Below are 22,883 nucleotides of genomic sequence, written 5' to 3'. Positions count from 1 at the left end.
TGCTCTATGGGTAACATATAACTGAATCTGTTGCAATCTCACGTTCCTTGATACTTTCTTGTGGTATCGCTGTACCATTACCCACAACCAGTCTCCCATTGATTCCCCAGCCTCCTCCTCCCAATCTCATCTCGTCTGGATCACCTCCTTCCCCACCTTAGACATCAACAGTTTGTATATTCGGGAGACCTCATGGCCTCCATCTGACACATCATAAAATATTTCTATGGCAGTGTCGGGCTGTAAGGGTCAACACTGTCTCTGACCATGTACCTTTTATCATCCTCACCAGCCTAGCGTATGTGATGTATTGTCCTTGGTGTAATCCTGTGTCTTCCACCAGTGTATCAAACTCTATCGCCTTCCCGTCTTGCCACACATCCCCGAGGATTGCTATACCAGTCGGTTCCCATTGTCTTCTGACAATCCTCCTCATTTGCTCATCCATCCCATCCAGTGCCACTAGCGGCATCTGTGGAGAGCACGGGAACGGGTTCTCCATTACCTGGCAGGCTCTCCGCCACATTTTCCAACCCAGTTCCAGGAGTCTTGTCCCTTCTTCCCGCTGCAATTTTGGCAGCCATATCCATTTCTTCAGAAAGTAAGGAGTACACTCGGCTTTCAACAGTTTGGACTCTGGGGTAGGATCCTCTGATAACCACCTTGCTACGTATTGAAGTTGGCTAGCCAGATAGTATACCTCAACATTGGGCAATCTAATGCCCCCTTGTTCATATGGGTTCTGTAGCTTCAATAACTCTATTCTATTCCTGGAGTTGGGCCATATGAACCCCCTACATATACTCTGAACTTTAGCAAAGAATCGGTTGGGTATCATATATGGTATGTTCGCAAAGTAGTGTAGTAGCCTGGGCAGTACCACCATTTTTAACAGTGCCACTCTCCCCATCATGGTCAAGGGAAGCTTGGCCCAAAATGTCATGCTATTTTCAATTTTAGACACCGCCTTCTCTGTGTTTTGCTTGTGTTCAACTTCAACATTGTGGTACACATCTATCCCCAGGTATCTGAACATCTCAGTTTCCCACCTTATCTGTAATACCGGCAGTTTATGTCGTGGTTTTCCCACATATCTACTGAGGGGGAATATGCTAGATTTTTTGGGGTTAATGGTTATGCCAGGCAGCATCACATATCGCTCCATAATAGCCAAGATATACCGTAGTTTTACCTCAGGATACTTCAAGTACAGCATCATGTCATCCGCGTACATCGATATCAGATGTTGCCCTCCCTTCGTGCTGATCCCTAATTCTCCATATTGCTGCCTCAAGTATATCGCCAGGGGTTCAAGTGCTAAAATAAACAGCACTGGGGACCACGGGCATCCCTATCTAGTACCTCTGCTAAGTTGCCACTGTTCTGATATGGCCGCTCACATTCTGACTTGAGCCAATGGTTTGCTGTATAGCAGTTGGACCCACTTCAAATATGCGGGCCCTATACCATATTCCTTTAACACAGCCATTAACCAGGGCCATTTGACTGAGTCGAAGGCTTTCACTGCATCCAATGAGATTACTGCCACCTCTTGGGAGCCCCACCCTCCATCTGCTCTATAATGTGATGGAGCCTCTTAAGGTTGTCGGATATGCTCCTGCGTGGGACATACCCCATCTGGTCAGGAGGTAGGAGTTTATTTATAACTGGTCTCAACCTATTGGCCATCACTGCTGTGAGTATCTTACTGTTCTGGTTGAGCATTGATAGTGGCCTGTAAGATCCGCAGTCTGTGCTCGATTTATTGGGTTTGAGGAGTGGAATGATGATCACTTCCCTAAGGGACTCTGGCAACCTGCTCCTGTCAAACACCTCGTTTAACATTGCTAGCATCGAGGGGAGCAATTCTGACCTGTATGTTTTTTTAAATTCACTTGGGAGTCTATCCACCCCTGGGGCTTTATTAGTGGGTAGTAACTTAATCACTCGTTCTAATTCTTCTAACGTAATTGGAGCCTCTAAGTTCCCTCTTTCCACTGCCTCAAGTTTGGGAAGATTAATCTCTGTCAATATTTCCAGCGCATCAATTTCATCCCCCTCGGTTATGTCTGTGTACAATCACTGATAGTACTCAAAAACACATTTCTTCACACCTTCCTTCTTGGGTATCTTGTGTCTGCCCATCCATCCCCTGCATTGCTCTGATTGTTTGTCTGGGGGTCGTGCTTTTATACAACCAGGCTAGTAATCTACCTGGCTTATCTCCTTCTGCGTGCTGCCTTTCTACGTATTTTTTGTAGTTTAGGTTGCATAGTCTTTCCCAGTGATCCCTGCGTGCAATCTTGTTGTAGTTGGTGTAGGGTTTCAGCCTCCTCTGGGGAACTCACACCCTCCCGCATTTTGGTCTCCACTTTCCTTTCTGCGTCATTCAATTCCTGTATTATACCGCCTTGCAACCCTTTTGACTTTGATATTGCCGCCCCCCTCACCACCACATTAAATGCTTCCCACAGTGTAACAGCCAATCCTACACTACCGGTGTTGTGTTCAAAGTACTCTCGTATTTCTTTCCTCAGGTCTTCTTTAAACACTGTCTTTTAGTGCCTCGGCCCTGAGTCTCCATGTCGGGATTCTCACCCTAGGAGGTAAATTCTGCCATGTTACTATCAACCAGCTTTGTATTCTGTTCTCATCATTTCTCCCGTTACCTCTGATGCAGAAAATATATAATCTAATCGGGTGTGCAGGTTTTGTGGGGCAGAATAGTGAGAGTGTTCCCTGTTCTGTGGATGGTGCATCCTCCACACATCCACTAGTCCAAAATCACTTAATAGGGCCCTCAAGGCCTTAGCTAATGGGGTAGGCCTCTCGACCTTCTCATCTGATCTGTCTAGCTTTGGGTCCAATGTGCAGTTGAAGTCCCCCCCCATATAACTACTCCATCCATATACGGGCTAATCTTGACATATAGGTTCCTAAAGTAGACAGTAGTATCCTGATTCGGAGCATAAACATTAATGATGCTCACCTCTCTATTTTCTACCAACCCTCTTATTAACACCATCCTCCCGTCTGTCTCTATGGTGGACTGTAGTAGCTTAAACGGGACATGTGGTGCTATCCACGTTATAACCCCTCTGGCGTATGCTGAGTAGGTTGCTCCTATGGTGGTCCCTTTCCATTTCCTCACCACCACCTCTTGCTTATCTTTGGTCAAGTGAGTTTCCTGTAACAAGGCACATCTATTTTCTGTCTCTTCAGGAACATCATGACCTTATTCTGTTTGATACAATTATTTAGCCCTCTCACATTCCAGGTCACTATCTTCAGGTCTCCCATCTCATCCGTTCCCTACTTGGCCCGCCTCCTCTCCTACCCTCCTCCTCTTACACAGTGGTTTGTGATTGTAGGCCCGCCCCTTTACAGCTCCCCAAACTCCTCCCCCCTCCTCCACTTTGTTAGGCTGCTGGGGGACTCACTAGGTTAGGAAATTCAGCCTAAACAGAGAATTTTCCCTAACACACTTCAACACCCCAGCTCCCCCTCCTACCCACTCCCTAACTGTCTCAAACTGTTGCCCAGCTCCAACCTTGGATCTCAGGCCCCTTCTTCCCATTACCCCATCTCTCCTTCCCCCCCGTTTCCCCAGCCAACCCGAACTGTATAACTCCCCTGCCCCCCTCCTCCTCCTCTACTTGAACTACCACAGCTCCCACCCCAACTCCCTCCCCAACCATCCCCAACTGTTGCCCCGCTCCATCCGTGGATCTCCGGCTACCCCGCATCTAGCCCCTTTCCCAGTAATACCGATACTTGGAGCTCAGCAGGAAGATACCGTACTACCAGTATCCCAACTAAACTACCAATGGGGGTTGATAGTGTGTCTACTGGTGCTGCCGATCTAAAGCGGCACCTATGTCTCCTGCATTAAGCTAACAGTATGTTGCACAGTTTACATCTCTCCCCGTCTTTGTGTAACCTCTCCCGCTAATCCTGTTATATGCTGTGTTATATTCAAGTGACAAAGTCAATTTCCTATACAACATTACAGCCCGGGAAACCACAGGTTCACTTATCCGTTCTGCTCTCCATCTGGTCATCTGCTCCTGCTGGACAGTTCCGTGCGTCCAACCACTCTGCCACATCCTCAGGAGTTTCAAAAAATGGGGCCTTGTTCTTAAGAAACACCTTCAGTTTCGATGGGTAAATCAGCATGTATTTGTAGTCCGCTTCCCCTAGCCTCCATTTGACCGCCACATAATTTAGTTGGTGTCTCTGTACGAAGAATGTGTAATCTGGGTACGCTTTGATGGTCGCAGACGCTCTGTTTATTGTTCCCCCTTTTCGAAAGTGCTCCAAGATCTTCTTTCTGTCTTTGTAATTCAATATCTTGGTGATGATCGGCCGTGGGGAGGGGGGCTCCTGGTGGTGGCTTCCTAACCAGGGCTCTGTGCGCTCTCTCCACTGCGAACCCCGGGGTGAGCACTCCTCTCTTGATTTCCTGTAACAGCATGGTCTCGACATAGTCAGTCGGGTCCGATCCTTCTTCTCCCTCCGGGAGCCCCACAATTCACACATTATTCCTGCGTGCACACCCTTCTGCTTCTTCCACCCTGTTCTCTAGGGTTCGCACTTGTTGTAGTGTATGAACTTCTTTGACATTTGCCGTGCAGGTGGCTGTATTCGCCTTCACCTCTGTTTCCAGTCCGCTTGTGCGTTCTGCCAGCGCCCTCACATCTTGCCGCAGCAAATTGACATCCACACTTACATCGTCTATCTTAAATTCAAGCAAGGTCTTTAGTTCAGCCATAGCGGTGTCGAGCTTGCTCTCTCATGATGCCTTCAAGTCTGTGATCGCTTCCAGGATCTGTTGGTCATTTTGCGCTGGAGTCACTTCGCCCTGCATGCTCGGTCACTTGTTTTTAACAGCCTCCATTGTTTGTGGCAATTTGGAAAACTCCTCAATTGTTGGCTGCTTCCCCTTAACTTTAGTGAGCTTGGAGGCCATGTCAATTCCAGTAGTGGTCTCTCCGCTTTGGGTGGCCAAAGGCGTTTCACCCCAGTGTCCCACGGTGCCCAGCTTCACCCTGCAACCCTAGCCTACGATGGGCTCCAACCTGGGCCTGTCAATCACTTTGTTGGGTGCCATGCTGTCCAGCTCCGCTAGTGGCGCCGTCACTGCTGCATTCCAGCCCCTTTGAACGGCCAGGGGCTATAGTGTCCGGAGCGCTCTGAATGTTGGTGTGTTTTTGCTGATGCACTGTCCGAGGACTGTGCACCGTTCTCAGCCTGTGGCAGGGTCTGGAGACTATCCTTAATATCTGGTTTCCATGCTCACCCCCTGCCCCATCTGGTGGCTTGGTCTCCCCAGCCAGCGCATTGCGTTGCTCAGTGTCGTTGCTGCCCATGTGGCTGCTCCTCGTGGGGCACTGGGTTCCTGGGGTTGTGTAGCATTCAGGCTTCAACAGTCATAGGATTGTTCACTGCTACATACAATCCAGCTCTAACATTTACATATACGACATTGGTTTCCCTATATTCAGTGAAAAGCAAGTTGATGGTAGCATTTACGCTAATAGTCATCCGCAGTCCAAATAATCTTCCACCGCAAAGTATACTATCCCTCTGCTGGTGCGGTTGTAGCACTGCTCACATACAGCAGGGGGCCTCCTGGGCACCGATCTGGTCAGTATTACTCCTACCTTACCAGCTTCCACATTTCCAGCCTTGTAGCGGCAATGGTAAATGGCCCAGTTACAGCGTTAGGTCTGCGCTGTTTGTCATGCTTCAACAATCTGCATGTTCTCTTTCTGCAACACAGTGTCCGGCCCCTACATTCTCTGGGGCTGGGCCTCCGTGCTTCTTTCCGTTTCGCAGCCACCCTTTTCCTTATCGTGTTTTATATTTCTTGCACACTCGCTTTGCGAGCTCTCTGGCGGCAGGGCCCCTAGACGAGGTTCAGCACATTCCGGCTTTAGTAGTATTGCTCGTTTTCAGGCCGACATCCAGTATTGCGCATGAACCACTTATCAGCTGAGTGCGAGCGTTCCACCCCTCTTGTCTGTGTCAGTTTCACATTCACTGCCGTACGCGCTCCGCTTTTCCACATCTGCTACTGTACCTCTGCGGACTGCCTTGCAACAATAGTCGCCATGTAGCAGGAGGAATTTTGTTTCGGGACGTATATTTATTCTTGACAACAACCATAACTCTGGGGTGCTTTGAAGATGTTAATTACCTTCTGACTATGGCATTTCGTGTGTACACAGTGCGCTCAGAGCTGTGCTTTTAATTCTGTCGGCAGTTCAGCAAGGCTGTAATCCCCCGCCGTTCCATGCACACCGCAGACTTCGTTTCAATGCTTCCAAGTGAAATGCACGAGTCCCCAGTCGGAAATTGGTCGCTCCACTGCCTTGGAAAGGCTGAGGCCTTCATCTCTCCAATGTCACTCTGCTCCTCCTCTGTGGCAGTTGCCAGCACCTAGCTGGTAAACACCTGTTTATTTCTGAATTGTGTCAAGCACCACAGGCATGAAAATGCTGTGTCGAGGGATTCCCCAGTTCGGTTTGGTTTAGCTTCTACTAGAGGGACAGTAGTGGTGTTAGCCTCAAAGTGGCTTTCCCACTCCAGGGCCCAATGATTATAGAAGAATTCTGGTCTTGGCTGTGCAGTGTGATGTGAACAAAGATGCCTTTCTTCACAGGCGTGGGCTCCGTCAACTTATCACCTAAGCAGATGATCAACTTGTCCATTAGAAGATGAGCATAACTTAACATTACTGAAATAACATACTAAAATGCTCCATTCAGAATCTCGACACTGTATCTAAGATGGCATGAGGAGAAGAATGTATCTGGTAGCCCAATTTGGTGCAGCTGATGAATCAGTAAGGAGTATTATCTGTTCCATTCCTGTCCAAGACATTAAGAATACTATGAGCACGCAAGCGTAGACCAGACCTTTTGATGTCCAAAGAGACACCAAACCGTGATGCGGAATCTTCCAAATCAGTTCCTGAAAGAAAGTCTCCAAATCAGAGCTTTCATAAGGATTATGGAAGCAAGCTACATTTCCCACTACGACTGAAGGAGTTCATGATTCCGTGGAGACCCTCAGGTATGCCACAGAAATTTAAAGGTGCATGGGTGTACGAACATCTCCAACAGTGTTGCATGGAGGACATCCGTGAATTGTGAGGGGGCTTATGAGGGTAGAAATATGAGCCCCACCAGATGCATCAGCCTATTTTTCTGCAATTCCGAAAGTGTTGGTTCTGCAATAAGGATACTGGCTCTTTGATGCACATTTTTATGGACCTTTTTGGGTCAACATGCATGACTGTGCAGACCTATTGTTTGCCATCCCAATCAAACTGTTGCGTTTGGTGTTGGTTCTTGGAAAGCATCTCTGCCCACTGCAGTGTTCTTCATTTCAGAAGAACTTGTTGTATTGGGCCTTTACTGTTGCTCTGAATAAATCCTAAGACACTGGAAACAAAAAGAAAAGAACTTGGCATGGCGACTGCGTACAAGATTTGATGACCATCTGCAAAGGAGAACATGTCCTGTAAGCAGAGAGGCAAGATGGATTGGAATAACTAGATGTCATCGAATTTCAATTAAACGTATAGGTAGTTTGTTTTGTGGGGAATACCCTCTTGGTTCCCACAATAATGGTCCTTCCTAATTTGATTCCACAAATTGGAATGTGGCATGGTGAGAACACGCCCCCTTCTACTTTTCTCACTTCTCTTTTTCCCTCCCTCTCCTCCCCTTTCCGTGGTCCCCAGCATTAGCAAGATGGTGGAGATTGCTGATTGCTTGCAGTTGTATATTGTCCTAAAGACGCTTCCCTCCAATGAGGATGTTTGTTAAAAAAGAATAATGTTGCATGTTTTCCCAGAAACTGCAACTGCTTAGTTTATCACTTTTTTCCATATAACATTTTATTAACATTTTCACAACTTTCACAAACATTTCTGTCCCGCTTACCCCCCGCCCCATGAGTCTGACCAACAATGGAGAAGCTTCCTCTTAAAGTGTTTTCTGTCATTGTCTTCTGACAGCATTTAACCAGGTTCATTCCACCAGTCTCATCTTCCTCGGGCACCAGTTCCCCCTTGCCCCTTTTTGAAGAATTCCCAAGTCCATTCCTTCCGAAAGCCTTGCTGGTCCCCTTGCAGCGAGTATGTGGCCTATTCCAATAGGGCAAAGTTCCATACGTTTCCCACCCACTCACATTCGGTTGGAAGTTATTTTGCTTACCATTTTTGTGCCACCCCCAATGCTCCTGCCATCGTCAAGATTACATATATTTCGTGCTCTGCCTTGGACGACAGATCTTGAAGTTGTCCCCCCTGCCCCAATATAGATAATCCTCTATTGCCCTCTTCCTTCAGAATCAATGCCTCTCCTAATGCCTCCCCTATTACCTTTCAATATTCCTGAATGTATGGGCATTCCCACCATTTGGGATTCCATGTTCCAACCTTTCCGCATTGTCTCCAACATAGATTCGACACTGAGGGGTAAAATGAATGTAATGTCTCTGGAGTTAGGTGCCATTGCAATATAAATTCATGATCCATATATTTCTTGGGACTGGAGGGATTTTGTTAACTTAGGTATATTGGTCCACAATTGCTGCCATTCCCTTGGGACCTGTGATCCCCTCCCAAAGCTTTATATATTTTCTTTCTGCAGGGATCTCCCCTTGTTTAATTAAAGCGTAGATTGCCCCCACTATGTGTTTGTCTCCAGAATCTGATGTTAGATATTTCTCCAAAGGGGTTAGGCTACGCGTTGCTGCACCTTTAATAGAGGGTTGCATGACCCAGTGCCTTATCTGGACATATTGGAATCTCTCTGACTCTTTCAATCCAAAGTCTCCCTTGCATTAGGGGAATGACTTCATTTCCGTTCACTTGAACATGTCCCCAAGCTTTAGGTGGCCCCCTTCCTGCCAAGCTCTAAAGCTCCTTTCCCCCTCCTCTGGGCTAAAACTTGGATTATCGAAAATTGGGATGAATGGTGAGGGAAATGTAGTGATTTGGGCCTGCCTTATCACTTCATCCTAGGAGTCCCTGCCCACTGTCAATATCTTACTGTAGTACATTTATTTTGGTCTGTCTCCCTTCGGTATCCACAATACCTCCTCTATGTTATCCCCTATTAATGCCCTATCCATTGACCTCCATATATTTTCCCCCAATCGTCTTTTGACCAGTCCCTCATTATCCTCATCTGTGCTGCCCTAAAATATGTTGCCACGTCCGGCTCCCCATTACCCATCCATTTCTCGGCATCATCATCACTTTCTAGCTATCCTTGTTTTTTTATTATTCCAAATACATTTTCAGGTGCGTCTTTGGAGTGTTCAGAAAAAAAAGGTTGGGACCTGTATAGGGAGGGTCATAAAGTAGTACAACATCTGTGGCAGGATCACCATTTTTAGCACGTTAATCCTTACCATCCAGGTTACCGTTAATGGACCCCAGTCCAACATCTTCTTTTTGATAGCTTCTAACAGCGGAGTGTAATTGAACACGAAAAGTTCCTCCACCGTTTTAGTTGGCTTAATACCCAGGTAGGCAATGTATTTCTTGACGCAATTAGGCTGCCCTCGAGTTCCTCCTTGGTTTCTTTTGGTATTGTGAGGATCAATATTTCTGTTTTTTAGGGGATGTATTTTCAATCCAGCTACCACCCGGAAGCACTTTGTCTCGCTTTCCATTGTTCTCAGACATCTTTCCGGGTCCCTCAGAGTCAACAGCATGTCATCTGCAAAAGTAGCTACCTTATGGATCCTTCCCCTAAATGGTATCCCCTCTATATCCCCATCACCCTTATTGCCTCCAAGAGTGGTTCCAGGTAGATGGCATAGAGAAAAGGGACAGGAGGCATCCCTGTTTTGTACCCCTTTGGACCTTCATGGGTTTGGATAGATGGAAGTTAACTAATTACCTTAGCGCTGGATTCTGGTATTTGGCCCTTATCATTGTTAGGAATTTCTCCCCAAAGCCCATTTGTCTCATTGTTGTGGACAGGAACTGCCACTCCACCCTGTCAGAGGCCTTTTCAACATCCAAAGCTACTAGGATGGCTGGGGTCTTTTTTGTTAACCTTTTCTATGAGGTGGGCTATCCTCCTGGCATTGTCGCTAGTCTGCCTGCCTTTCATAAAGGCAGACTAGTCTGGGTTAATTAAGCTTGGAAGAATTTGGTCGAGATGGTTTGCCACGACTTTTGTTAAGATATTGGCATCCGTATTGATTAAGGTTATTGGCCTGTACGAGCCACAGTCTGACAGATCTTTGCCTTTCTTAGGAAGGAGCACTACCTTTGCCTCCTCCATGGTTGCTGTTATTCTCCCCTCGCGCCCCATTTTGTTGAATAGTAGGACAAAATACGGAATCAGTGTTTCCCAAAACATTAAGAACGGTTAGCCAATCCAAGGAGGCAGAATGATCAACCAACTTGCAAAGAAGGGATGCTGACCACAAAAGATCTGTGTGGCGCAGCCATTTTAATTCCTAGAAATTCAGAAGGAGACAAATAAAACCGAGCAGAGGTTCTAGTGGTTCTTTTCTCAGCTGTATTTATCCTGGCACTGCGCCCTCTAGTTTCCAAATGCCTGTTGTGTGTGTGTAGACAAGGGCAGTATGATGGCTCAAAGGCAAAACTAAGGCCAACTGACAATTGTGGACAATATTCAATGTCAGTCCTTTTCGAAACCTCTGTGCAAGCCCTGGTGTATGCTGCTTTGGCACCAACAGATTAAACTAGTTGTTAGTATGTGTGAGAACCTCTGTACAGTGCCAATCTAAGGCCTTAAAAGAATCTCACATGATGTTATGGTTGCTGGAGCAAGCAACCCACTGATCACTTCCTTGACCGATAAACTGGACCGTAAAATTCCAGTCAAAGTGTCTAGGTGACAGAATGAAAAGAGGCTTACCTTCTGCTTCTGAGCACGGAACCACAAAAAGCCCTGCAGTGAGTAAACTTGAAGATGTCTTGTACCCAAAGCAGTCAAATTCTTGACCTTTTTCACTAAAAGAGAATGCAACGCACAAATGCCAAAAGCAACATTTCTGGGGATAATTCTTTAGGATAGACCAATAGGACCTGTATTTTCTGAATATTTTCACATGTGGTCTTAGCAAAAGTTCTAGGAGCCAGGAAGTCAAATCAGGGACCTAAAACCCAGGCAGTCAAAAAATAAAAACACAGTTGTAAAATGCAGAAGAACAGTAGAAGCAAGTCCCACCCCTACCCTCACAGAAGGGAAAAAAGGACTAGAATTTCAGGAAGCCAGTGGGCACGTTTGGCAGCAATAACTGGGTGAGCAAGGCTTGCATGTTGGTCATGACATCAGGAGGTAAAAGTAAAAAAGATAATTAAGTGAAATGTTGTTCTAATGTCCTCAGTACTGGGATGAATGTCTTACAAATATGAGGCAAGGGGGACAGGACATATGAATATGAAACGTGTGCACAACTCTAGAAGAAACTTAATTCAGCCAACATTGTCACCTACCAATTTGAATTTCCAAAATTAACAAGTATACACAAAGCAAAAGGTGTTCTCAAAGTAATAGCGCCACACTGGCACTGTGTGAGAGACGAAGATTCCAAAGTTACACTGCAGAGAGACCGCCTCAAAGTTGGGAGAGCCGTTTAATTTTCAAGGCCTTTTCATTTGAAAGCCCCTTGACTGTAGTTGGAAACATAGGTTACATTAACTGCAATAACAATTGTAACAATGATTTGTTGACACTTGCTTCTTTGATAGTTGATAAATGTGACCTCTGCATTGCTAGAACATTCAGAAGGGACATTTTAGGGACAGGTTACAACATCGACTAAAGATTCTTTCATGAAAGCTGATTATAAAGAGGGAGTGAATGGTAAATATATATAAAAGCAAGATTTTAAGTTCTAAAAGGGGATTTAAGACAATATTATCTTACAGAACTTTCCATTGCCCTAATAATGTTCAGTCTCACAAATCAGTTGAAAACATGAATGTCTGGGATAAATGCTTTATCAGCAAAGTGAACAGATGCAACAAAAAAAAAGAAGAGAGTTAACTTGGCAAACGCTATGTTTGGTTAGTTTATGCTAGTAAATAACAATCTTTAAATGTCATTTAAACAATTAGGTTATTCTTTATCTCTTACAAATCTGAAGACATGTTAAAACCATTAATTGATTAATTGATTAATTGATGACCCAGGTTGGGAAGAGGAGGTCTGGTGCAGGATTTTAAATACAAATGAAATTTCTTTACTGCTAAAGGTTTTAGATTTTTTGGAAACTGTTGGATTTTAAATGTGTTAGAACCAGTCTGTGTTTACTGAGAATCTGTAAGTGTATTTTACTGATGTAATTATGGTATTAATTGGTCTTTGTTCTGTTTTGTCATGTGTGAAAAGTACACATTTTGAACTATAACACGCAATAAATAAATAAAAACCATCAAATACACAAGGGACTCTCCACATACCCGGTCTGAAGCAAGGCTGTTGCAGCGCTCGAAGCTGTCCATGCTGCCCAGACGTCCTCGCATTCTGTTAGCTCCCTGTAAGAATGCAGATAAAATGTGTGCTTATTTTTCAGCATAATAGCAAAACTAATCCGATTAGAGATGCTGGACTCCCAGTTCATGAAATTTGCGTTCTCATTGTATATACACGGTGTAGTATGTGAACGAAACTCTGTCTCGTGTTTAAATACACAGCAAACAGAACAATCATCAATGTTACCAACTTTCTGCTACCACACCACAGTGGACTTTGCTACTGCTGTGCAAAAAGCCTTCACACCTTCAGCAGGCAGAATCTTCAGGCTGCACTCTCCATCTAACACTATATGAATGACCTTTATGCAGATGTCAACATCAGTACTGCAATATTCCACCCATCCAATTAATCCCGAACAAGAAGAAAGAGCCATCAAACTGAGATTATTAAATATAAAAGGGACGGGTAAATGGAGCCGTACATTAATAATCAAACACAAATATCCTGTTTCGAAGTACTGTAAATTCCCTAGGCATACATTCGATATATTGCACATTGTCTGCCCATCGAACGTCTCACAAGGAAGTGCTTATAGGGAACGCTATGGGTTGATGACATAAATTAAGATATTCTGAAGAACTGGTCCATACAAGCGAAACCAAAACTAGTATAAAAAAACACAAAACAAGTTGGCTAAGCAAATAACAAATTTGCCTGGTTTGTCTGGTACAGCTTACAAGATGTGAAACGCATAAGACTTCTATTTCTAGATGCATACTTTGTGACACAGTCCCAGACTTTGGTTAGTAGATGAAATGGGGAAGACGATAGGGGACGGATGCTACCACCAGCTATGTGATGTATGACCGGAGGAGTAGTATGGCAGGTCCGACAGGTTCCTTAGCCCATGTCTAACCTATGCTGCTCTCTCTATCACCATGACCGTTTCTTTAAAGCCCCTGACCACTAAAAGGGAGAAAGTCCCTGCCTGTCCAAATATCTGCTGTTTGTCCATGTTTGGGTTTGGAGAAGTTACAGAGCTCTTTGTCCCAACAATTTTCCAAGGCACAAACAACTTGTTTTGCACATCAATTTCTCTGTGATGGTAGCACCCCGTTTTATGTACCAAAAAACGAATTTACTGTGAGAGAATCATCAGTGGTGGGGACTCACTGCTCATAAGCAACATCAATATTGATTCTGCATTGTGAGGATAACAGGGAACTTGCCTCAGATGGCTGAGACTTGTAGGAAATTTACCTGCAGAATGGGGGGGCTGCATTGCTGACACGTGGCACCTCAAGGAGGAGAACCATATCACCAGCAGTGGCCAGTAAAATATTATATGTAAAAGGTCTCTTCACCTCTTGACAGATCCCTCCTCGAAGCCACCTTGTCAATGACCGGACCAATCATCAGTGGAGAATTGCATTCAAAGTGTAGTCCCAAATCTCTGCACAACTTAAACTGTGCACCACAGCTGATCAGAATTGGACCTTTGAGGACTTAGGATGCAGGTCCAAAGCATCTTAAGCCAGGTGTGGGTGTTGGACGAAGCACTGGAACAGCTGTGCAAGGTGAGGAAGACTAGCAAGAAGAAGGAAAGGCAAGATTCAGGTAAATCTGGTATAGCATGGAGGAGAGGCAGTGTGGGAGGAGGAGGAATTGGCAGAAGAAAACTGAAGGGACGAGCAGGCAGTAGCATGGAGGAGAGGCAGTGTGGGAGGAGGAGGAATTGGCAGAAGAAAACTGAAGGGACGAGCAGGCAGTAAAGCAGGGAGGAGTATTAAGACTGGAGGAGTGTGGAAATTGAAGAAATAAAGCGGAAAGGGAGACAGGTGAGTAAAATAGTCTGAATAAAGCTGGCGGGGGTGAGGAGAGAGGCAAGAGAGCATAAAAGAGTGGAGGGGGAGAGGGAATTGGAATAAAAGAGAGAAGTTGTCAGTGTATATCAGAAAGACCTAGTAGGGGAGAATGTTGGCAGAGTAGGTACCAGAAAACAAAGGCTGATTGGGAGAAAAGTTCGGCACAAGTGAGAATTTAACAGAGGAAAAGAAGGAGAAAATTGAAGGGCCTGATCGTTGCCTGGCATTGAGGCGGAAAAGGAAGTAAGGCGATAAGTGCATTAGACCATGGGGATGTGGAAAAGAGCAGGCAGATCCATCATAAGGGCACCCGCCCATCATGTGCTGGCAATGGCTGTGGAAACGTCACAGCCAGTACTCCAGTGTGCATAGTCAAAGCACATTGGAGCCAGCGAGATCTGAGGACACCTTACCCAGGTGTGGCAAAATGTAAGACAAGACAAGGCCCCAGGCTTTCAGCAGGTGGAGAGGACCACCTACGGCAGACCCAGAATCTTGACACCAGTAACAGAAAAGAAACAACCAAGCCAAGAAAGAAGAGCAGTAGACACCAGTGGCGTCGCAAGGAATTTAATTTAGGATGGGCACAGAGGGGGACCAAAGACAAAAGTAGGGGGGGCACAGACAAAAGTAAGGGGAGAACATGGTCACTGCTCGTCTTAGGTAGGTGGGGCACAAGGGGGGCACAGGGTTTCACAGGGGGGGCCCAGCTCCCTCAGGCCCATCCCTAGCGACGCCATTGGTAGACACAAAGCAACATTGACTAAGTCACTTTTCTTTGAGTATAGGAGGCAGAGTCCCAAGGAATTAAGGAATCGAGGGGCGGACAAATGGACTATGGTCCTCAAGCAAGCTGGAATTACTTCTTTTTGGTTTCTTTTTAAATCCCTTAATTCATTACCCAAACCAACCCAAGCCCAGGGCCTATTTCCGTTGTAAGATAAATCAGGCTGAATCACATTTCTTAAGCACTTAGTTATCAGAGCAGAGGGATCAACCGACAATCTCCAGAGGTGATCCCACTTTTTTGGGACAGTAGCCTGATGGACCAATAGTTCATAGTCTGCCATAAATTGCAAAGTATTGTTTTCAGGTCGTTTTTTTTTTATAGAATACATTTCATAAAATACAAAACAAAGACAAAAATGTATCTTTTTAGGTTTCATGACAAACCATTGACTTTGCAGTCTGGTGGTGATGTACAGCCAGCACTGTCAGGCTCTAGTAATTTGTAGGGAAGGGAGGATGAACGAAAGGTATAAACCATTAGGCACTGCACCCTCTTACAGGGATCAATCAAATTGTGGTTTGCTGCATCGTCTGATTAAATGCAACAGTTTCTATCCCTTTCAATGAACCGCACAGTGATGCCAACCTCCAGAAATGAGCATAAATAGAGTATGGAATGAAATAGGAAGTGTTAGGCCTACTGGAGACAATTACATAATCTTTAAGTAAATAATGGCTTGAGAGTAATGTGCTTTGTCAGATTGTATCAAATTGAGGATGTAGCCTATAGAAAAGTACATACAACTATATTAGCAATAGAAGTCACAAAAAAGTTAAGGGAAGGGCCAGGTAGGGCGAAAAGGAAGAAAAAGTGAGGAATTACTTAAAAGAATGGCTGACCTATTATTCTAGTACTATGATAATAGCCGAGCTATCCAAGCTGGCTAAATCACACATGCCATACCTCTACCAAATCAAGGACACATTAAACAACCTGCAGAATGGACTTAACAATTTTAAAGAAGATGACTTAGAACCTTGCCAGCCCACCCTTAAACCTCCTGTAGGTAACATTGTTAACTGGTGCCCAATCCACTGAAACTTTCAACTATCTTCAACTAAGCAGGGACATTATTAAATGGATAAAAAGAGCACAGTGTGCAATTGCAAAGCTCTTGTACATTTGACCTGTCACTTATTTAATTTCACCTGTTCACCTGCAGACACGCAAGCCGGTCAAGTGGCACAGCGAGTAGAGTGCTCGCTTTGACATTCGTGCAGATCCTGCTAACGCAGGTTCGAATCCCGGCAGGGCCAAACTCAGCCTTTCATCCTTCCGAGGTCGATAAATGAGCACCACACAAACGTGGATAATAATAAGCAGTGCTCAGATACCTGAGGGTTCGTAGCGCTATATAAATGCCAAATTATTATTTTTATTATTATTGTTGCAGTTATCCATCACAGGATATGGATAGTTTGATAGTTCAATTACTTTATGGTATGCAAAGATTTCAATCCGGCTTCTCCTTTCGGCAAGAACAGCATTGGCTTTCGGTTGACAAGTGCATTGTATTTAACATAACTTTGTCTTTAAGTGCATTCATGGTTTAGCACCAAGACTCTTAGTCCAAGGCTCTCAGTCCCTATGTTCCATTGCATACATTAATGTCACTGAAAGATCACTTCTTGTCCCTGCTTTCAAATGTTCAACCAGAGGAGGAAGAGGTTTCACTGTGCAGAGCTCTCGGCTCTGGAACTTCCTTACCACGGAAATTTGGTTTTTGAATAATCTTATGTTCAGGAAGGAACTAAAGACACATCTGTTCACTTAAGCATGTAACTTTGTCTAGCGTCCAGAGGCAATTACATTTGCTTGTTTAGCTACATCAGCAGTATATAAATAACAAAAATCAAATCAAATCAATTACAGCAAAATCCAAACAAAACCATTTGAATGGCAGATAATAATTTGGCTCTGGGAGATGTGATGAATCCTGTCGAGTTCTCACAGAAACCCTGCCTTAGGTCTCCTCCCAGGTGGCATGGGGCAGGCAGCCGCTAACTGATCCTAACCCTAACCCTGGGGTTGGTATTAGCCGGGAGGATCACCTGGGAGGAGAAGGGCCCCAAGGGAATTGGAGGGCTCTGTTAAGAGACATGCAGTATGTGTCTTCCTCAGAGGGAGAGATTTCCAGGATACCAGAATATTTAATGGCTTGATGTCAGATTGAGGCTTCCCTTTCCAAAGCTACCCATCTTGTTGATAGTGAAAACGCATAGAAAACATAGCATTAATACTCTGGCTTCTGATGAATACGATTCTCACTTAAGTCTGAACCAACCATTAATCCCTCTAAAATGCCCTCCTAAAGGGTTTGACTGGCGTCGAAGGCGCCGCCGAAGGTGTCGAGGACCTTGACTTGTGATTGTGGCTCGACTGATCCCTTGATGAAACTTCATCGGATCATGGCCTTGAGGGGTCACAATGCAGATCGGGCCTTCGTCCCGGGCTCAAGGGCGCGCAGGATTTAGATCGAACCCATTCCTTCCCGGCTTCTTTCAAAGGCGCGGTAGGAGCATGGCTTGCAGGCTTTTGTTTTTTGAATATTTTGAGCATCTCTGCTCGGACGCCTCCAGTCGGCCGGAGTGGACTTTTCAGTTGGATAAACAACTCTCTCTGGGGAAGCGTCCGACGACGAAGTTGACTAGGGCGACCCACGTGCCTTTTCGCTTTCTTTGAGGGCGAAGAAGAGTGGTGTGAGCCACTCCTCGATCTCGACCGCTTGGCCTTCTTCCTCCGAGAAGTGTCCCCTCTCGACTCGTCAGTCGAAGGTTTCACGGTCTGGGTAGGGGATTTAGTGATTCAGCCTATTTCAGCTTCCCCTTCCGTTCCTTCAAGGCCTTTCCAGTCATAGACTGGCACTTGGAGCAGATGGAGGTGACATTGTCCGCCACGAAGCACCACAAACATTTTCGGTGGAGATCGGTCAGAGATATTTTCGACCCCAATCCCGACACTTTTTGAAATCGGACTTCAGAGTCATCGGTGTCGATGATGAAGACATCTCAATCTCGAAATGGCGAAGTGCGTCACAAGGAACTAAAGCCAACGGGCGCTGCGCGTGCTAAATATACCTTCGATGACATTGAGTCGATGCCATCAACGCACAGCGCCCTCTGACGAAAATTTTATTTTGCTGAAAAATGATTTCGAAGCAGTGAAGATGGACAACATTTGTCAAAAGGTGAGGAATACGTCGGAGGACACAATCCATTTGAAGCAATATTTTGACAGGCTGTCCCTTGGGATAGAGGAGCTCTACCTATTTTGTGCCTGGTCCCGGCAGCTGGAGAGCACTGCAGCGCAGGAGGAGCAAAGCAGGCTCCTTTCCCAAGTGGCGTGGGCCGCTTGAACACAATCAAAGCTGTTGAGCGTTTGAAGAGCATCAGAAGAACCAAAGGCAGTGGTTCGAACGGAAGCTTGTAGAGAGACCGGTGAATTGGCCTGTTTTAGGTAACTTCGGAACGCGCAGTAGTCGAATGCTAACTGCTTAACCATATTTTGAATATCGAACTAATGAAAGGAAGTCTTATTGACGTTAGAGTCACTTTAAAATAAAGTACGAAAAGAAAGGTTACAATCATTATTGCCAAGACGAAGAGGAGGCAATACTGAAGCCATATAAAGACCTGTGAACTGGACCATCCAGCCCTTTAAGATGAGATAGCAATACCGTTGAGATAGATGGGGATGCAGATTTATATTCAAACATCAATAATCGAAACAACTCAGGTAGTTGGCAAAAGGATAACTGTTTTAATATCAATTATCTAAAACAGGGAGTACAACGGACATCAGCAGATGTCTCTCATTACGATCTCAAAGCATTTCATGAAGAAAAATAAAATATCACACTTTTATAGTAAATATTCGTCATTCATGACGTTAACCTGCGTATCACCAACATCATCCTACGTGGCAAAACTTAAAAACCTATGGGTGAATGCGATAGGGTCTAAACGGATCATCTAGGTATACGATCCATACTTGTTTGGGCAGTGAAATAAAGTGATATGCTTCTTAACATCTGGTGGGGTAACTAAGCCCTTCCCTAAAATATAGCACTATGAACGTCACTAAATATCGACATCCAATTGGCAACACAACTATAGGACTCCTCCATCATTCGGTCCCCTACCATTGTTTGCTTCCTAACCTCCGTCAGTACCCTCCCAACCTACGTTAGTAGCACGCAGGATGAGCGTCCAGGTGCAGATAAGCTAGTCTTAACCATAGCCTCCCACCAATTAACATGACAATCCATCATAACCTCAGTGGTCTGCTGTCAATTAGGGCTTTGAACTCGTCCTTGGAAATATTACTTGCTACTGAAGAATTTGGGGGAGTGAAGGCACACTCTGCCCTCGTGCGTAGGTGTGACCATCATGCTCGTCCGACTTCTCCTCCCCACGTGACTAAAGACTGCGAAATTGAGCTTTCAGTGTATTAAAATGCTATTTTAAGACCTCTGACGTCTTCTTGTTCTCTTCCATGCCTTCTGAACAGGAAGCTTCGTTCTTTCACACGATTTGTATCCAATGTCAGCTCACCTCAGTCTGATAAGGCCTTGACTTCTTGGCTCACCCAACCTTGCCTTTCTGAGTTTTTGCCTGTAATTCACTTGTTTTCTAACTGCGCCATACTTGGAAACTGGGAAAAGCGGTCTTCCTTTTATTTTTTACTCAGCACTGCTATTGTACATAGTTGGAACATCCATCTTTTACTGACTAATATACATATGTACATATTGGCTCATGCCGCACTCTATTTACTATAAAGCTAGCCTCAAGAAGGCTTGTGTTTCTTTGCATATTTACACATGTGAAATTGCTTAGTATCTTCATTATTTTTGTAGCATACGTGTTTTCATATTGGTCCCAAGATGTCATTCCTCTCGATACTTTCTTGATGCCTTATAGAATCATCTACATCCTCTGGTTTCTGCATCTCTTCTCTATATACCTCAGCTTGCCATTTGTATGACGTCATTATTTCTCTTTGCTTCTTCAATTTGTCCTGCTTTCTTCCGGACTATCACTAGGACAGCCATCATACTGTCTCATGTATGGGTATGGTTGTCTCAATGGAAACCTTGCTTACAGGATTCTCCTTGGTATCTGTAGTTCAAAGGGCTTTGTACGTGTGTCGCATTCTGGTGTCCAGCAGATAGGCTATATGGGCGAAGTGATTGAGGATGGGGTACTTAGCTACTTCTCTAAACTTGCATGGCCAAAGAAAAGAGGGGGCAATACCGAAGAGGAACAATAACCACCATAGCCGAAGTAAAGAGGGGGCAAACCTTCAAAAAGCTAATAAGCCACATTGGCCAAGTAATAAAACAACAATACTGCAGACAGATTGTAACCAATATTTCCAAAAGGGGGGAGAGGCAATAATCACGCAATACGCCAACAAGCATGACCTCAGCCAAAGAAAGACAAATGTTATAAAGAGACACTGTCAGCAGTTGTGTGATGTGAATTTATGAGACCAAGAGTGGCAGGAGATTAGCCCTCCTTGTAAGAAGTATCAAGGAGGAGAGGAATATAACCTGCATTACATGTGGCAAATAAAACAGAAGAATAAACAGCATTGATGTGTATTATGTCCCCACAGAAGAAGTTGTGCATCTCAATGTTGTTTAAAGTCAAGGACTTTTCTGAAAGTGTGAAGCAAGTCTCACCACACAGTACTTGTAGTGTTAGGAGCTTTTATCCCGGAAGGTGAGTATACCAGGACACAGATTGTTAGTAGCAGTCCTGGCAGGTTAGTGAACCAGAAGAAGACATTGAAGTACTGTGGTTGTAAAGGAAAGAAATTGACAATGCCACTATTGTGTTTAATGAACTGTGTTAAAAATCATCCTGACAAGAATCTTATTATGAATCAAGAAGAATTGTAGAATGCTTGTTTTCCAAGGAGAAGTGAGTTTGAGATATTGAATATCAGTTGGAAGATAAAAGATGCTGTGATTGTGGAAATAGTGTTAAGTGGAAGACATTTTGAACAAGGAGAACTTTATGAACAGAACTTGGTTACAAAAAGGAACATTTCTTATTTTGAACTTTAGTTGGAGATCCTGCTTTGAACCTGGGAAAGGGGATTCGACCTAGTTTATAAGGATACATAAGTACCAGGTTTATGTGGAGTGCAATTGATATTTTTGTTGAATCTGAAATGCCATATTCTACCTTTATGTGTTCATTGTATTCATAAGTGTGAGGGACAGATTCCTTTTATTAGAGTGTTTTCCATTTTGTTTTGATAGGTAGGGAAATCGTCTTTAGGTTAAGGACAGCAAGGAGTGTGAGTATCACACAGTGACAATAGTAAAGACAGTTCAAGGGTGTTTATTGAACTATAAATGCAGGGTGGCAAAACGCCTAAACTAAACCTAAATCTAAGATGGGAGCAAGCATCGACCATCAAATGAAAAATAAGGCAGTCCGAGTGGCGTTGTGTCAAAATAAAAGTGCATATTCTAAGAAAAACCTATTGCCAATTCCTTACAACTAATTACAGAAAGCGTCAGATAGGGTATCAGAAATAAAGAAAGAAGTGTTCTCAAATCATAAGTCAGGATGTGATTGCCTTGATGTCTCCCTTCACCACGTTTTTAGCATGGGACAAGGTGGGACTTTTGAGCACAGCAGACGCTCAATCCTTCCCAGCACGAACTAACTGTTCCGCATCAGCTATCAGGTTCTTCGATGGTTAAAGGATAGTTCCGGGACTTTTTTTTTATTGTCCCTACGGTTCGGCCATGTGTTTTTAAGCATAAATCGGTAGATCGTAGAAAACTTTCCTATGGACCTTACCCGACTTTTCGTCCATTAACGCACTCGAAATCAGCCGCCATTTTCTGATAATCCTATCATTTCCCCCCATCGCCCTGGCTCACCTGCTTTTGCGGCACTAAATCAAATCCCCCGTCCCTGAGCCTGACATCAGAAGACGCGTACCGCCCATTTCCCAACGCCAAAGCACGTTTCGTGTCAACAATCGCTGCGCCTCAGCTAATGAAGTGTCGCCATGGAAATGGCAGGACGCCTCTTTCCTCAATAAGTATAAACACACCGTTTCACAACACACAGCAGCAGATTTTCGATTCCATTACTCTCTCTGTGTTACTTTGAGTATTCTGTGACTCGTTTCTGTGCTCTGGTCAGCTACCTTCGCCGCTTCTAGGCCTTGTGAACACCTGTACCATCTCTGTAAATTATTTTACTTTCTTTACCACACAATGGCTACAATAATGCCGTATATGTACGAGCCCGAGTACACCGAGGAAGAACTACTGGAAAGGCAAGCACGCGAAAACGATGGGGATTCGGACGGCAGTTGGGAGGACCAGTCAACGGATGAAGAGCCTGGACCATGTCGCATGGACGGCGTCTCCACCTGGTGCACGTGCAATCGGTGCGAGCTAATGCCAACTGAGAAGGAGAACTGCTGCTGCCGTGAAAATTCCGGGTGCTTGGCCTAAATTTCGGAAGGCGAGCCAAGTCCGCAATGCATCACCGAGCTGCCAGAGTTCAGGGAAGCCTGCCTCTCACGGACCGTGTTGAGGATGATGATGGTGCTTATGCACGAACTTCGCGGCACTGTTCGTCCGCGTAATCCGAGTAACGAGTAAGTATACTCTGGTTGTGATGTCAGTGATGCCACTACTATTTCATGGTCGTCTCCCACATATACAATTACATCTACATATCATTCGAATGCATGTAAATTGGTTCCATA

At 44.8% G+C, this 22,883-nt stretch overlaps 1 protein-coding gene across 3 annotated transcripts in view; it reads right to left on the bottom strand.

Annotated features, from left to right (window-relative positions):
* TBC1D4 (TBC1 domain family member 4) overlaps positions 1–22,883 on the bottom strand; it is a 1,514,114-nt gene that overhangs the window by 586,291 nt on the left and 904,940 nt on the right. For all 3 annotated transcript variants that reach the window (XM_069639269.1, XM_069639270.1, XM_069639271.1), the window contains one exon: positions 12,467–12,541. In XM_069639269.1, coding sequence (XP_069495370.1) covers positions 12,467–12,541 — 75 coding nt within the window. The remainder of the gene's footprint in view (positions 1–12,466; positions 12,542–22,883) is intronic.

This window comes from Ambystoma mexicanum, chromosome 7q (assembly GCF_040938575.1).
Source record: "Ambystoma mexicanum isolate Mex_15411 chromosome 7q, UKY_AmexF1_1, whole genome shotgun sequence".
NCBI classification, from domain to species: Eukaryota; Metazoa; Chordata; class Amphibia; order Caudata; family Ambystomatidae; genus Ambystoma; species Ambystoma mexicanum.
This window is presented reverse-complemented; position numbering and strand designations above follow the sequence as displayed.